The sequence below is a fragment of the Lepisma saccharinum genome, chromosome 4 (assembly GCF_977018435.1).
Source record: "Lepisma saccharinum chromosome 4, izLepSacc3.1, whole genome shotgun sequence".
Taxonomy (NCBI): Eukaryota; Metazoa; Arthropoda; class Insecta; order Zygentoma; family Lepismatidae; genus Lepisma; species Lepisma saccharinum.
This window is the reverse complement of record NC_139232.1, coordinates 102,378,353-102,393,802: the sequence shown is the minus strand read 5'-3', so window position 1 is coordinate 102,393,802 and position 15,450 is coordinate 102,378,353. Positions and strand designations below refer to the sequence as shown.

At 38.6% G+C, this 15,450-nt stretch overlaps 1 protein-coding gene across 4 annotated transcripts in view; it reads right to left on the bottom strand.

Annotated features, from left to right (window-relative positions):
• Positions 1 to 2,684: 2,684 nt before the first annotated feature.
• The window catches only part of LOC145986684 (uncharacterized), a 140,760-nt gene continuing 127,994 nt past the window's right edge, over positions 2,685 to 15,450 (bottom strand). For all 4 annotated transcript variants that reach the window (XM_083120995.1, XM_083120993.1, XM_083120992.1 and 1 more), the window contains exons 4-7: positions 15,067 to 15,175; positions 12,609 to 12,810; positions 9,201 to 9,292; positions 2,685 to 6,785 (exon numbers count right to left, since the gene is read on the bottom strand). In XM_083120995.1, the coding sequence (XP_082977121.1) occupies positions 6,621 to 6,785; positions 9,201 to 9,292; positions 12,609 to 12,810; positions 15,067 to 15,175 (568 nt within the window). In that variant the 3' untranslated portion in view covers positions 2,685 to 6,620. The remainder of the gene's footprint in view (positions 6,786 to 9,200; positions 9,293 to 12,608; positions 12,811 to 15,066; positions 15,176 to 15,450) is intronic.

Sequence of the window (15,450 nt, the reverse complement as noted above, 5' to 3'; positions counted from 1 at the left end):
TTTTTAAAATATGGGCTATAAACGTTTATGTTCCGAGGGCTTCAATTTTTCATGCATTTTCAAAAATACCCGATTTTCTTACATAATTTCTTAACTAATCCCTCATCTGTAAGTAATTAGTAAAATATCTATATATTCACCATAATATAGTCTTTACGCTGACATGTGATACACCTCACTATTTCCTTTGCTAACTGATGTCACTGTAAAAAGTTCTCTCTTTCCGATAGATTTTCAATGCAAAAGATAGGAGCAAGCAGGTTGAAAGTTTCATTTGGAAACATACATCCAGGACATCTGCTGCTAGTGGCATCACTGTTTAACCAGTCTATTTTACAAACTTACACAATCAACCACATCCGTTTTTGTAACAGTAGACAAATTGCCTATCATGACATTCAAGGTTTGAGAACTGAAAGAAATGTTCAAAATAGGGAATAACGTCTGCTTCTATGACAGCATAATTCCCTCCATTAGAGGCACACAAGATCTGGTTTATTTTACTTTGCTTTTCTGTCACTCTTGGCTAATCACGAAGATGATGAGGAGTGAAGATATGATGAAACTGGTGAAGGGAGACTCTCAAACAACACCCATGCCCAGGTTGGGATTCAAACCCAGTACTCACGCACTGTTAGCATGCTGTTCTAACATTCCCACAGAGGTTGGTACAAGAGATATAAAAGAAAAGGGATCTGGCTGAGCCCAGTGGTGATGATGGCGGGTTTTCGAGAGGGCGAAGATGACTGGAACTCTAAACCAGGAGCCTATTTTTGTCTTTACCTATTAGTAATCAGCTTGTCATATATATATCTGTCTCTATCTCTCACACTTACACACATACACACAATTGAGCAACATGGAATACATACTAAATAAACATACAAACTTCCGTAGCTTTATATTTTATCTGAACAATGAAGCTTAATTTAACACTTCAGAGAATGCAATTAAAAATCAACAATTGATTAAATACATTTATTGCAGTACATGTAGTTACATTTCAAATTTTGATAAAGATTAGCAAACTAAATACGGAGAAACTAGTACTCACTTTTATCCGCGAAGCTGTTTTTTCTTCTTTTTCGATTAATTTCAGTGGCCACTGCCACCATCCTCGTTGGAACTTGCTGCGCTGTTGCTTGGCGTGCGTCTTTTGTTCGTAGTTCTCTGGCTGCCGTTAGGTGCGCTGTGCGTCTTGGTACGTTGTCTGCTATTTCCGGGCGATAACTGCTGCAGTAGTGGAATCCAAGTATGGTGCGCTTGCCCGCTATCGATGTTTAGTTCGTGCGGGAAGTGCATTATGGCGTGCGTTTCCTTGATTTTGGTGTCTATGAGCGTGTGGGCAGTGTGTTTGACTCGAACCTTTTGAATTTTATGGCTATTGTATTTGATATGTCTAGCAAGACCGGTAGTGGGTTGGGCTTTTTTCGCATCTGCTAGGTGCTGTTGGATTCTTTCATTGACAGATCTGATGGACCTGCCGATGTAATGAGCCTTGCACTCACACTCAGCATCATATACACCTGGGTTGTCAAGGGGGGAGAGGAAGTACCGTTTGTGCTTGTTCAGTTTGTCAGTTATTTTGGAGTTGGGTTTGTGCGCTACTTTGATGCCAAATGGGAGAAGGGCTTTGGCTATGCGGTTGGAAGTGGTGGGATGGTAGGGGAAGGCAAACCATTTATATTGGTCGCTGGGGGTTGGTTGTGGCTGGGTTGCTTGTGGATGGGTTGATTGTGGTAGGTTAGGGTGTCTGACCTGTATTTCCGCCTTACTGCACCAAAAGGCAGAAGAACTCAACCTCCTAGTGAACAAACTAAATAGCATCCACCCCAGGCTCAACTTCACCGTAGAGCATGAAAAACTTGGTAAAATCAACTTCCTGGACATCACCATCAGCCGTGCACTTAACAAATTCACAACCACCGTCTACAGAAAACCGGATGCAGGCAACCAGTACATACATGCTCTCTCTAGCCATCCCCCTAAGCAAAAAGCCAATGTGTGGCTAAACTTTTATCGAAGAGCCTTCTCCTACTGTGGCAAAGAAGAGGATCTACGAGAGGAGATAGCCACCATCACAGAAATAGCCCTGAAGCATGGCTACACTGAATCACAACTCTCCACTTGGTGCAGTAAGGCGGAAATACAGGTCAGACACCCTAACCTACCACAATCAACCCATCCACAAGCAACCCAGCCACAACCAACCCCCAGCGACCAATATAAATGGTTTGCCTTCCCCTACCATCCCACCACTTCCAACCGCATAGCCAAAGCCCTTCTCCCATTTGGCATCAAAGTAGCGCACAAACCCAACTCCAAAATAACTGACAAACTGAACAAGCACAAACGGTACTTCCTCTCCCCCCTTGACAACCCAGGTGTATATGATGCTGAGTGTGAGTGCAAGGCTCATTACATCGGCAGGTCCATCAGATCTGTCAATGAAAGAATCCAACAGCACCTAGCAGATGCGAAAAAAGCCCAACCCACTACCGGTCTTGCTAGACATATCAAATACAATAGCCATAAAATTCAAAAGGTTCGAGTCAAACACACTGCCCACACGCTCATAGACACCAAAATCAAGGAAACGCACGCCATAATGCACTTCCCGCACGAACTAAACATCGATAGCGGGCAAGCGCACCATACTTGGATTCCACTACTGCAGCAGTTATCGCCCGGAAATAGCAGACAACGTACCAAGACGCACAGCGCACCTAACGGCAGCCAGAGAACTACGAACAAAAGACGCACGCCAAGCAACAGCGCAGCAAGTTCCAACGAGGATGGTGGCAGTGGCCACTGAAATTAATCGAAAAAGAAGAAAAAACAGCTTCGCGGATAAAAGTGAGTACTAGTTTCTCCGTATTTATATACTACCGCGTCTCTCTTTTCCCAATCATGAATTAGCAAACTAGTTATGGAAAAATATAATAATCTACAAATTTAATACAAAAAACAAAGAAACAAAAAAAAGTATCCAAGTCTATGTAGTACAAATAAAAAGAAACTAAACACAATGACAATTAAGAAAATTACGACTTATCCTGAGATTTGCTTTAAGTCATTGATTAGTACCTAGTTTCGTGTTAATGAAAAAATATATACTTTCAGTAAAGAGTACACTATTTCTGGAGACAATGAGTACAATATTCCTATACTTTGGTTCTCTATTATATAAATAAATAAAATAGTGGAAGAACAAATACCGGCATGGGACTTAAACTTGACTTGATGAATAATATGGCATTTTTACACATGGAGAAGTGAATGTTACATTGTAAACTACAACAAGCAGCATCAAGCTACATAGAAAATACAATAGTAAATTATTATAAGTCTACAATTATATTGTTTAACTAAAACCTACTGCTTGCAACAATGCTATAAGCAACCATACGACATGCTAGGCCTTACTGGCCTCTCATTGTTTTACTGTAATCCACAGTTACACATGTAGTACTTATGTTATGCAATAACAAATGTTGATAACATTAATTTTGTGTATACAAGGAGAAATTGATACATGTGAAAAATACATCTTCAGCACTTTGCTGTGAGAAGTATCTGAACTAGCTGTAAGCATTACTTAACAACTTGCAGTAACATGAGATAATATAATTCCATATTCTAGATAAATTCATGTTTTGTTCAAAAATTGTTATAACATGATAATATTAATTTTGAAGAAACAAATCATTTGTTGAATTTCTGTGCAATGTATTTTGTTAAATATTAAACACCAGGCTCCCCCGAAAAATTTTACTAATATCCATGATGATGACTGAGTTATCTAAGGAAATATTTTTACATTGGAGTACAGTAGTTGCAAAAAACAAACAGATTATTATTTTTTTTAATATTGGGATGTTTCACAAAATGTTGAAAATTAAATTTTGCATGACTAAAAACAGAAGTGTCTTGTATTTTAGGTTGTAGGTAGCTACACCAACTTATTAATATGTTGTTATATGTTATACAATATTGAAACAATGATTTTCCTTAAGACAGATTTGAAAGAACACTCCATCAAAAGTTCACTAAATATATTTACAGTGGAACTCTGATTTTACATTTTACCACAATATACATTCAATCCTTATGGCACCATTACGTTATAAATTTTTCCTGCATTTTAAGTTTTAAATTTTGGTCCCCTGGAAAAAAGGAAAATCAAAAGTTCCACTGTATATAGCACAAAATGTGAGTATCAATTGTATTGACAAATCCTATGAACTTGGTTACAGGATAGTTGTATTATATGAGAGAAGTTGACATTTAAAAAATCAAACCGTTTTGAATATGATCAGATCTATAATGAGCATTTGCGTACTAAACAATTCCCACTTTTTACAAGGGGCATTCAATATATAATCAGAATTTTGCAATAAAATCTCCTGTAATAGGTCCACAATCACGAAACTTCATACGCTTGTTCTAGGAAGTACCCTTGCATTAACCGCGGAAGCCATGTAGTGTGTCATGCAAAATCCCTGCGTTAACTGTGGAAGCCCCGTAGATTGGCATCATGACGGCCGTGACAGAGTGTACGAAAGCGGAGATGAGATCAGTGATACGTTTTCTGCATTTTGAGGGTGTAAACCTGGCTGAAATTTATCAAGGAATGACCATAATTTACGGTGATAAGTGTTTGGCTAGATGCCAAGTGTACAAGTGGGTGAATAAGTTCAAAAGCGGTGTGACAAGTGTGGAAGACAAACCACGTGTTGGCTGATCGGTCACAGTTACGAGTGAAGGCATGTGGAATGCCGTTGAAGCAGTTATTCGTGAAGATAGCCTCATCACCGTAGCTGAGTTAGCAATGGAGATTAGTGTTGGATCAGTACACAAGATCATCCACGACAGGCTGGGATTCAGAAAAGTCTCTGCAAGATGGGTCCCACGTCATCTGATGCAAGATTTGAAAAACACCTTCTGGAACGTTATAGAGCTGAGGAGGACGACTTCATTGGTCGGATAGTTACTGGGGATGAGTCTTGGATCCATTTCTTTCGCCCTGAAAGCAAGAGAGGGATACTGCCATCCATCCTCTCCTAGGACCAAGAAAGAGAGATCGCAGCCGTCTGCTGGAAAAGTTATGTTGACTGTTTTTTGGAACAGGAATGGTGTCATTCTTGAAGATTACCTTACCAAAGGTACAACAGTGAACAGTGAATCATATAGTGCTTTACTGCTGGATCATTTGAAGCCGGACAAAAATGTCCTGGACTTGTCTCAAAAGGAATTTGCTTGCAACACGACAATGCCCGTCCACATACTGCTGCTACGACTGTTCAAACCATTGAGGACTTACGTATGGAAGTTATAGCACATCCCCCTTATTTACCGGACTTAGCACCCAGCGATAATTGGCTCTTTGGAACTCTCAAGGAGGCTCCTTCTGGGAAACACTTTGCATCTGATCAAGAAGTTCAAAGGGCAACACATTCCTGGTTGACAGGTCAACCAAAATATTTTTTTACAAGCACTTTAACTGGCTAGTGGCCCGTTGGCAGAAGTGTATCGATAGAGAAGGGGACTACTTCAAAAAATAACATGAATGTAGCAACTATATTCAATGGTGAGTAACGCTATTACAAAATTCTGGTTATATATTGAATGCACCTTGTACTTATCATTATTACAATGTGTATGAAACGTAAAACTGGTGATAAAGATATCAGGAACAAAATAGAAAAGAACTTAATGAAAATATACTAAAAATGTGCACATTTTGCATTGATTCACAATGTTGCACCATATGCTTATAAACATCAGAAATACTTTGTTTTGTAATGCATAAACACTTTTGCTTCATGTATACTTGTAAAAATAAATAATAATGAAATAATTAGTTACCAAACAATAAGAACTCATAATTTAATATTTAAAAAATGTATTGTATATAAAAGTTATATGAATGATTCAAATTTTAAACATATGTTCTATTTATATTAATTGTTGACTTGATTTCGCTCGGTGTGCATCCCGTTCGTGCAATGTAAATTGGTGACCATTAATTTCTTTATTGCATCCAGACTTCTTACCAAACAAAAGTACTTTTACACATTAATGATTATAAGTCTATGATACAAAACAAAACAACAGCAATACATTATATTTTTTCTCTCCACACAGCATAGAAAAGAAATACGAATCTGTAACGTTTGGGGGGAAAAAAAAACTGACACAATAATCCTCAATAGAAATTATATTATTATCAATCTAGCATTAAAGCTAGTTCATTCAACACTATTTGGAAGACAAAACAAACTCAATGCAAATTGTTCTACTGTTGAAATAGTTCACCACCCACACCCCACCCCACGTCCCCTTTATTTTCTTCCCAACAGAATGGAAAAAGTGACAAATTTTGGAAAGTGCCCGTGAGAAATGGCTCCAGGTTACATGAAGTGCAAGTTGAATTTACTGATATTCACACAACAAAACTACACTTCATCATACACAACTCAGATTATTTTTGTCAAATATCATTTTTTGGTAGGAAATACTTACCATATCTGGTGGACACCTCAAATACAACACAAAAATTGCAACATGAAAGCTTTGATGAGTCCTAAGTAAAAACTCTTGAGAAAACTTTTGACATTTTATTCTGTTCTTCTCGCAGCTTGGCTATTATCAGCCATTATTGGTGTAAAACCAGCAAAATTTGCTTTATAAATATCAGCACCATATTTCCTCAGCAGTTTTATGATGTCGTCGTTTGCATTTTCGTATGCATGGAACAGGGGTGTCTTACCACTTTTGGCATCCTGAAAGTAGCATGTAAAAAATGGATCATCATTAAGGGGCACTTTAAACTGATAAAATAAGCACCAAAATTTAAGAAGGTAGGCACTTAAATCGGCATTATAAAATATAAAAGGCATCAAAACATACAGTAAACACAAATTTGTAATATCAATTGAGGACTAAAAGTGGTAAACGTTGTAAGTGTCAAAAGCGATAGTGTTGGGAAATCGCATCGTTCCGCACATCAGCCCGTAAGAACTAGTGACCTCTTTACATGCCCTTTGAACTACTTAGAGAACTACATCTAATGTTTACCACATTATAAAGCATGGCACATTTCACAGTTTATCGTGGAAAATGGTGTTTGAATTATTGCGGCACTTACAGCGTTTACCAATTTTAATCTTCAATTGTCCTTCGTCACTTTCACACACTATAATGCATTTACACCTTGAATGGCAATTCGATGCAGTCATGAAGAGAAAGATATGGACACCAATGAAATGCTAATAGTCACTACCACAATATCGGCAGACCTTTGAAGCCACTTTCTTTCCTTCAATAAACAAACAAACACACACGTATATACATACGAGCCAAAAACTATTCAGGTTGCTTATTGTGATAACAGGAAATACAACCAATGTTAAGAATCTTATTCCTCTTCATTTTCAACCTTTCGTCCTCAGAATCTGAAACCTGAGTTGCAATCTGGTAAATGACACTCTAGAATGTTCTGAGACGCCAAAAAGATGGGGGGGGGGGGGAAAGGTGCAACTAACAAAAGGCATTTTAGGCAATATTATACAACATACGCACTAACACTCAAAATAGGTATTTATACATACTGCAAAAATCTGTTGTTATGCTCCAAACAACATGAAACAAATTTACGACATTGAAAGTCTATGTTTCACTAAATGGGGATGAAACAGATAAAAATCTGCCAGTTATTCAGTCAATGTACATACATTACATGATGATCTGTATTGCTATTTACAGTTAGTTACTTAAAGAGTGAAAAACAAATTCATTCAACTGTGACTTAACAACAAGACAAACAGTTTCTTTCAACAAGCATAAGGAGACAAACGAGAAGGAGATACACTCAGCCTGAGGTTGAACAGAACCTAGAATTTTAGAAGGGGTGAAGTGAACCATGGTGGTCAAGTCTCTAGGGTGTCTGACTGCCATGTGGGAGAGACCCAAGTTCAATTCCTGGGGTTCGCCCATCTTCTAAAAATGGGTACCTGGGAAATAAAGGTAACCAGAGCATGATGATGATCACATCCCTTCCACAAATGGCCGAATTGTGAATATGTGGGGTCCTTAATGACACGTTCCCTACATGTGACTTCATGTCAATGTGCAACGAGAATGTGACTTCATGTCAATGTGCAACGAGAATGGGGTTACTCTTTTATTTTCTTTACCTTTTACTTATGGAAGTATAACTTTTCTAAGCATTCTCTCTCTCACTTAATATCTAAAGTACTTTTAAGCTAATTTAAAAATAATTTTAAAGTCATTTTATCTTTTTAAACATTTTGAGCCATCAATGTTGGAGCCCTACAATACAGCAGTACAAGAAATTGTATTGTCCCGTGATACAGGTGCAATGAATCGAAATACAAGGAGAAGCCGCTAAATAGAGAACAAGCTGAAAATTGTAGCGAGTAGTTTCTAAAGGTGTCACTAGGTGGCAGCACAATCCAGCTGATGATTTTCAGTTGGAAGTCGCTTGATAGCAGATGCACGCACGGTCAGCTCAGTTTAAAAATGACTACTGTGCTCAAAGAGTGTATATGGTGATGGTACGGGTGGAGGAGATGATTTGAACTGACAGACAGCATAGCAACTGTAATGGGGTGTTCTCATGGTTTAGCCTACATCAAATCCGGGAACTTTTCTAACGATGGAAGCGGCCCCGGCGCCCACCCAGCATCGAATAACATGGGTACCTGGGGGAAACCCTGGGGGGTAAAGGTGGTCAGGGGCGTGATGCTGATCACATCACCCCCACTCACGACCGGATCAAGAAAGTGTGGGGCGTTACCCCCACACCCCCTATACGCCTTCATGGTGTGGTGCTATGCACAGGGGAGCACTTTACCTTTTTTTTCATAATGCATGATCATTTAAATTCCGCAAAGTGTGTACACGGTGACAGCAAACGTTTCGCGGATGATGATGATGTTGAACGTGAGGTGCGACTAGGGCTGGAACAGCAGCCTAAAGACTATTATGCAGCAGGTTTTTGGGGGACTGATAAAACGATGGAAGAAGTATATGAATGTTGGTGGAGTCATGTTGAAAAATAAAACTGGTTATCAAGTCAGTATATCACTTAGGATTTCTTTAATAAACGTTTGTGACCTACTTACTGACTTACCTATGCATATCTAAAATTAGGAAAGATCAAAATGAAAACTTACTTGAAGTTCCAATTCTGCTCCATTTTCCACAAGAAGCAGAGCTGATTCACGCCTATCTGGATATTTTGCTGTCAGATGAAGTGCGCCAACACCTAGGATGGAAGTTAGAGGTACACAATAAACACTTGGCAATCATGTACTTTTTTTTTGAAAGAACACAGCAAGCATACATTTTCCCATTAATGCCATTAAACTCATGTAGAAAAAAGAAACAAGATTTCTAAAATAATAATAATAATAATAATACTCCACACTCTTCCTCGGGAATCTGTGGGACAAGGCTGCACATAACAGTAGAGAAGGGGAAAAATGAGTGAGCAGAACAAAGCAGTGCAAGCTGCTACAAATTGGTGGTAGCTGCAGCCACTTTCTCCCCTCCATGGAGTTGCATTCAGTATAGCTCCAGAGATTCACGGGACAGTGTGTATATCAAACCTGAAATTTATTAAAACTGTTTAATCTCATGCCACATGTTGTTGTTAACATCATGAAAATACAAACTTAGTGACAATGAAGGTCACGCACGCTCAGCAGGCATTTTCGACCGGGGCCTTACCTGGCTCCGTAGTACCCGTATTTTGGTGGTGTTTGATGATGCAGTGGACGGTTGCCTTGGGTAAGTTCAGTTGGCACCCTATTTCCCGTTCACTGAGTCCATCCCGTTGCAACTCCACCACTCTTCTCCTCACGGTGTTGTCAATAGGTTTGCCCCTGGCCATGGTGATGATGCACTGCGGTTCCTCGGTGCACAGCACGCGCTTATATACGGCGGACTCCCTTATCGTGTCCGTGACGTCATGCTTCCGTCGAATGCACCACTATCTGGAATTTTCCGTATGGGTCAGGTGCCTGGTCAAAGTTCAATGTCACGCGTATAGTTCCCCGTTTTCGTTCTTTACGTGACCTTGGGTGCAACATGCTGGGATCACGATTCTTGCCTGATCGCACGCCTCCTCTTACACACATGCGTCACTTCTGCGGGTCACCCATTCCACCGCCTATGCCTCTGTACATTTAATCACGTATTCCTTTCTGGTCGAACTTCATTGTCACCAAGGTTGTACAATAGACTAGTGTTTACATATGAATCTTTGAATTGTCAAAATTTCCAAACTTAGCTTGGGTTCTTCATCAGGGAAGGGCAGAGGATTAAATGCAAAAGGGTTAAAACAAGATTAAAAGTTAAAAACTTAAGGATAAAAGTTGACAATCAGAACATTTAGACTAGGGTACCAAAATTGGTTATGGGGTCCAGAACTCCCCCCCCCCCCACCTTGCCGGGCCATCACAATATTCAGAAAATTATATATGTATGATATTTTATATTCGCAAATATATTCTGATAGTAACTACCTAGAGTCCAACAATTCAACTTCGATTATTTCCTTCATGCAGTGCAACGAACATTGAACGGGAAGGAAATGGCACAATCATTTTTCGTGCTTTCAAATTGCATGGGAGAAATACTGAGAAAGTCTCAGTATCCTACTATTTCACATCACTTTTTTCAGAGGAAACCAACGAACAAGGCCAACAATAAAGTTTCACTGTTTTTCTACTCAGTCAAAAACTCTGAAAATGCCTAATATACTGCTAACCATTCTTTACAACTCATGCGTGAAACAAGTCTTCCAAATCAAAGAACGGATCGGATATTTCATTTCGGATTGTTTACACTTTTTTCATAAATACCGAAAATCCCTTCTCCAGAATGTCATCAATAACTCCCTATCACTTCACTGCACCAACAAATAATACAGATTCTGTTATGCAAATAATATGAACAAAACACTCTGCAAATTTCACATGACAGAAGAAAGCAAAGATCAACCTCCCATGGTAAAAAGTGTTCGCTATCCCTGAAAACCGCACCTTCTTGTCCCAACGAATGAATTGGAGTTGCCAGTTGACAAAATATTTTGTAGAAGGGAGATAATTAAGCACACGTGGAAAATACGTCATCATCCATCCCAGAACACTTCAAAAGCTAAACTAAATTATGTTAGGCACAATATAACATCCAATTACATCACTTTGCAATGTCTGGAGAAGGGGGGGGGGGGGGGGGGGGTCATTAGAATCCCATTGTAAGCATTGTGTTTTATTATGTTCTTTTTTAGTTTTGTTTTTATCATTCATTCATATCCTCGGGTCAACAGTCAACACCCATGCTATGGAACTCACATAAAATGTTGATTCCGAAAGGAGATAAACAGATACTCTCGTACTCTGAAAATTGTGCAAAACTTGCAAATTGTTCACATATTATCCCTTCGACACATTGACGATGCCAAAAGGGGGTTCATGCAAGACACAATCCTCAGTCGGTCAGTCCATTCTGGTCCTCGCCTCCCTATCCGGGAAAAAAAAAAAAAAAAAAAAAAAAAAAAAAAAAAAAAAAAAAAAAAAAAAAAGCTTGCTAGTGTGACTAACATCATATAAATATTTTATATGTGATAGTTTACGCGTATATTAAATATGATCTTCCACCACTACTTATTCTTGCCCTCCTCTCTGATTCCTGCATCAACAATTATTTTTCATAATGTATTTTTTATTGCAACCCAACACAGTGATCTATATACGCATGACTGCTAAATGCCAGTAAGCTAAACATTCCACAAAAAAAGTATGTTGACTGCTGCCAACACTGCAAACACTGTGAAAATCTTTTGTACCCTTGATGTTTAGAACAGGGAAAGAAGTGATAGAGGGAGTGAGCGCAGGCAGACAGAAACATGTGGTCGGGGCTGACCTGAGCCAATGGAATTACCTTCCAAATTTCTAGGGTACGAAACAGAAGCAACAGCGTCTGGTTGCAGAAATCGGCTGAAATCGTGGATCGGGTGGTGCAGACAGGGTCGAAGTTGCAATCGGGATCATTCGGGACTGCCTTCAGGAAGGTCAGGCTAGGCTACACGAGACAGACAGCAGCGTGTTCACGTGGAAATAGGAATTTCTTGCAGTGGAAGTGCTTTCGTAGCGATAATTGTTGAATTTTCATGTTCGGGGAAGATGAAAAAATGTTGATTTTTTTCTTACTGTGTTATGGGTACGCATTGCGTACCTTGCGTACCCTGAATGGACACCGCTGCGATATAGCTACTATGATCACTATTTATCAAGTACTTTTATTCTTAATATTAAAGCTCTTTTAACACTCACTCCCAGGGCAGGGTTCGAAACCAGAACCTTAAGAAGCAAGTTTGTTAGTTAAGCATTCACTGTGATCAGCCACAGATCGTACTATTCATGGCATAATGAAACGTGGTAAGTCTTCAATTAACAAACAAATAATTCTCTAACAATTTATCCTTACTTTTATCAGATCACAACTGTACAATGCCAAGAAAAGAACATATGAAATAAAATAATATGCTTCAGTGTTGGAAAACTAAAGACACTTACCATCATCATTGTAAAGATTAATAATTTCCTTGGCTGCTGGGAATCTGAGAATCACATTTAAGCATTTAACATGACCCCATTCGACAGCCATATGAATAGCTGTATTCCCATTGTCATCCGTGATCCCTGGTTTTGCTCCAAATACAAGAAGGGCTTCCACAATGTCACTGTATCCAAGAACTATTGCCAAATGCAACGGTGTCTGAAATAAAACATGAAAAGTACAGTACAGAACTTACTGCAACAACTCGCCATGTGAGAGCCAGAGGAACATAACTCTAGAAATGCAGATTTTGGCTTTGTTTCATATCCTCTGAAAAGTGGCATTTGGAGTCACGTATCTCCAATTTACTGATTCTTTTTTAGTCAGGCATATTCTTAAGAATAATTATTTACTCTCTCCCATAAATTTGATAAATTTAAGTTATGTATCTTTGATTCTCATAACGAATTGTGCTTTTACCGACATTTCATGGTGTAGTAAAAATTAGTCTTCGGAAAGTAAATTGGATAAAGTCAGTCATTTTGAACAGCAACTCAATAACTTTTTCAGTTACTTTACTCTAAAGAAGATATAACTTTTGCGACATATTCCATGCATGAACTGCAATTATAACACCATTAGGCCTTGTTTCTATGATATGAAAAACTCAATATGCTGACCAAGTCAGAAATTTATTTTATTATAAAACAAACTAAACGTAACATTACTACTTGGTGCAGAGTCTAAAGAAGACCTTGCTAGAAGGTTGAAACGTTACGTTTAGTTTATGTTTTATAATAAAATAAATTTCTGCCTTGCTCAGGGTATCGAATTTTTCATGAACTGCAAGCAAGTTGTTCATTTTTCACTGATGACACTAAAATTAACTTTCACTACATTACACATAATACCATATGTTTAAATATGAAAATACGGGTAAAGGTAAAGTTCCCCATGCACTCTGCACCATGCCAAGAAGCATATACAGGGTGTCACAAAACTCTTTCAACAATGCTTGGTTGGTGGTAGATATCATAAAAACAAGTAACTTTTCCCTATAAAGTTTACCTCAAAAGCACTTAGTTTCTGCGCTATAAGTGCTTAAAATCTATCCTGTATGTATGTACATTTGTTTGTTCGTGGATTTCCCCTGTCTCACGTGTCCCTTGCAATTGTTGATATTGCACAATACATGAAACACTCCATGGTGATGTGGTTAGCACAGCTCGCTACGGCACCAGGTGTCTCGGGTTTAAATCCTGACCTAGACATTGGTGTCATTTGTTATTTCATCATATCATCCTCATCTTTGCGATTAGCCAAAGGTGGCAGAAAAGCAAATAAAAATAAAAATAAACCAAATCAATCAATCAATTGTGGAGATATTTTAGAATGAGTAATCTTGAATTTCAGTCTGCCCATTATTTGTCTTGGTCAGTTTATAAATACTGTGAATGCTTGTTACAACATCGCAAGTATCATTAATGTTTTGGTTTTTGTTCAGGCAAGACTCCCAAGTTGTTGTTTTCAAGTCGTCTCTCTTAACGAGGAAAGCTAGTGGCAACCCTGCCACGTGCCCCTGGTAGTGCAAGCATTTGCTGTGTTGGGTTGCATACGTACAGGATAGATTTTAAGCGCTTACAACGCAGAAACTAAGTGCTTTCGAGGTAAACTTTATAGGGAAAAGTTACTTGTTTTATGATATCTACCAGCACCCAACCAATTTTGAAAGAGTTTTGTGACACCCTGTATAGATGATGTGTGGGTAGGAACCCATACATTCAATTGATTTCAGCCACTTTGGAGGTCATGTGATCAGCACCATGCTCTGGTCAACTTTACCCCCCCCCCCCCAGGTACCCATTTCATTGAGCTGGGTGAGCCCCAGAGTCACTTTGTGGGACAAGGCAGAAAAAATTCCAAACTTAGATCACCCATTCTGGGAATGAATATGGGTCTCCCGTGCGGCAGTCAGACCCCCTTGGCTCCCATAAAAATACAGAGGAAAGATAATTCAAGGTAATCTGAAATTTACTTCTGTACAAAAACATATTTCAAAGGCAACAGATCGCATTGACAGAAATTCCACACATTAACAGCAACAGCAAAAAGTCAAGTGAAGTCAGGGCTCTGTAGTTAAGTTGGTAGAGGAGTGGCATGGTGTGCCAGAGATACAAATTCCAGTCTGCACTTTTCTCTGAAATTTCTACATCTCCTGTGTGTGCCAAATAGTAAAATTAAGAAAAATATCTGTAAAAGAAACTGCTCATTGCATTACTTGTTACATGACAAAATTAACAGAGTTTCAGCTGACATTACTCAAAACAGTAACTTCTATTCTTGAAGCTCTGGAACAATGCCATAAGAAGTAAAACCACTTTCATAATAAGATTTATTGTTATTATCTTGTAATACAACAATGGTTACACAAATTTTTTAGAACAACAATATACAAGAGTGTAACATGCTACTTACATGTCCATCATTGTTCCTGAAATCAAGTGAAGCTTTTCGTGCACGAAGAACTATCGCATGACGTTTAACCAAATTGAGATTGTTCAAAAGTACAGCACGGTGGAGGGGTCTGTAAAAACAAATAAAGATACATTATTCAGGAAGCCAAATTATTTTCTTAATAATAGTAATAATAACAAGTAATGGAGATTTCTCAATCTCTGTGGAATATCTTATCTGTCTATGCAAGAGAAGCAGAAAATGAAGACAAATCTATTGGTGTGTCAAAGTCTTCACACATCTGTATTTCACTCTACCCAATTTTCCTTCATTGTATAGATTTAGTTTGTAGTATGATATAGTGCAGGACCGGCAAAAGAGGGGAGCGAACCGCAGTGGCATCTC